Genomic DNA, 1078 nt, shown 5'->3' with positions numbered 1-1078 from the left:
AAAGAGAAGTTGTCATCGTCTACACCACCCAGACCAAGCTAATGAACTGCCGAAGTGGACTCTGCTCCACTCACTCATAAGGCCAGTTGAGGTAACCACTGGCGAAGGACTATCTAGAGGTTCCCGTTTCTGTGTGGGAACTGCGAATGCGTTGATTGAGTGCGCAGCCATAGTAACCAAGCTCAGTCAGAGATAGATACGTATCATGTGTCCCTGCTGTTATGCTAAATGTTCGAATCAAAGCTCAGTCGCCATCGAGGCTTTTGATGTGGCAGTAGATAGTGCCAAAAACTGATGGGTTCATGAGGGGATGGAGTATGTTTGGGAAAGTGAGATGAGTAGCACTATGCAAACGATGGCGAGAAGTGCCTCCCCCAAGCAGCACTTTGAAGTCAACATCAGCAACTGCATAGTAGAAACTCGTTAAAATCAATACCCTCAAGTAAGATTGTCCATTTACTCAATTCTCACACGCCAATCAGTCAATTAGATGATTCGGTGCCATCGGTGACCTGACGATGAGCGAGCTCTAATCCAGCGGCTTCAAACTACAGAGCTTCGAGCAAGACTTGACCGTCGATCGGTCCAGACTCGAAAGGATCGACCTACCCCAATCTTTTCCTTCATCTGCTGTACCTTCTCAAAGAGATCCTTGTACAATCCCTCGGCCTCCTCTAGCTGCGAGGCAAGATTATCGTTGTAGTCCTACAAGAGGGGGTCATCCCTCATGGACCGTATGCGTACAGCTACCTTCATGACCTGACATTTCTCTCTTAGCTGCTGGAGACGTCCCTCTCTGCCTTCACGCTCATGCCAGAAGGACTTGGACGTGTTCATTATCTAAGACGTGTGATGATGAGGCGAGCCTCAATCATATCAATGAGCCAACCTGCTGCTGGATCGGAGGCTTCTCGGCCACCTCTGGAGGAGCTACAATAGGTTCAGCATCATCCTCATCCCCAGTAGCATGATTATGGTGCTTGTGCAGAGACTGTACAGTTCCGTAAAAGTGTTGAGCGTACACCTATAAGACATCCATTCCTCCCGATGCCCATATCTTGCGTTATCACATAGCCAT

The 1078-nt window shown here is 48.5% G+C and overlaps 1 protein-coding gene across 1 annotated transcript; it reads right to left on the bottom strand.

Moving 5' to 3' along the window:
• Window positions 1–482: 482 nt before the first annotated feature.
• On the bottom strand, window positions 483–837 carry Pmar_PMAR026644 (hypothetical protein; the record flags this gene model as incomplete). The annotated part of the gene is made up of 3 exons (XM_002767776.1): window positions 483–548; window positions 610–705; window positions 751–837. 3 exons carry the CDS (start codon window positions 835–837, stop codon window positions 483–485), a joined length of 249 nt encoding a protein of 82 aa, XP_002767822.1.
• Window positions 838–1078: the final 241 nt, after the last annotated feature.

Source organism: Perkinsus marinus, assembly GCF_000006405.1.
Source record: "Perkinsus marinus ATCC 50983 genomic scaffold scf_1104296970054, whole genome shotgun sequence".
Classification (NCBI taxonomy): domain Eukaryota; phylum Perkinsozoa; order Perkinsida; family Perkinsidae; genus Perkinsus; species Perkinsus marinus.
Note: the sequence above shows the minus strand (reverse complement) of the source record. Positions and strands in the feature narration are given on the sequence as shown.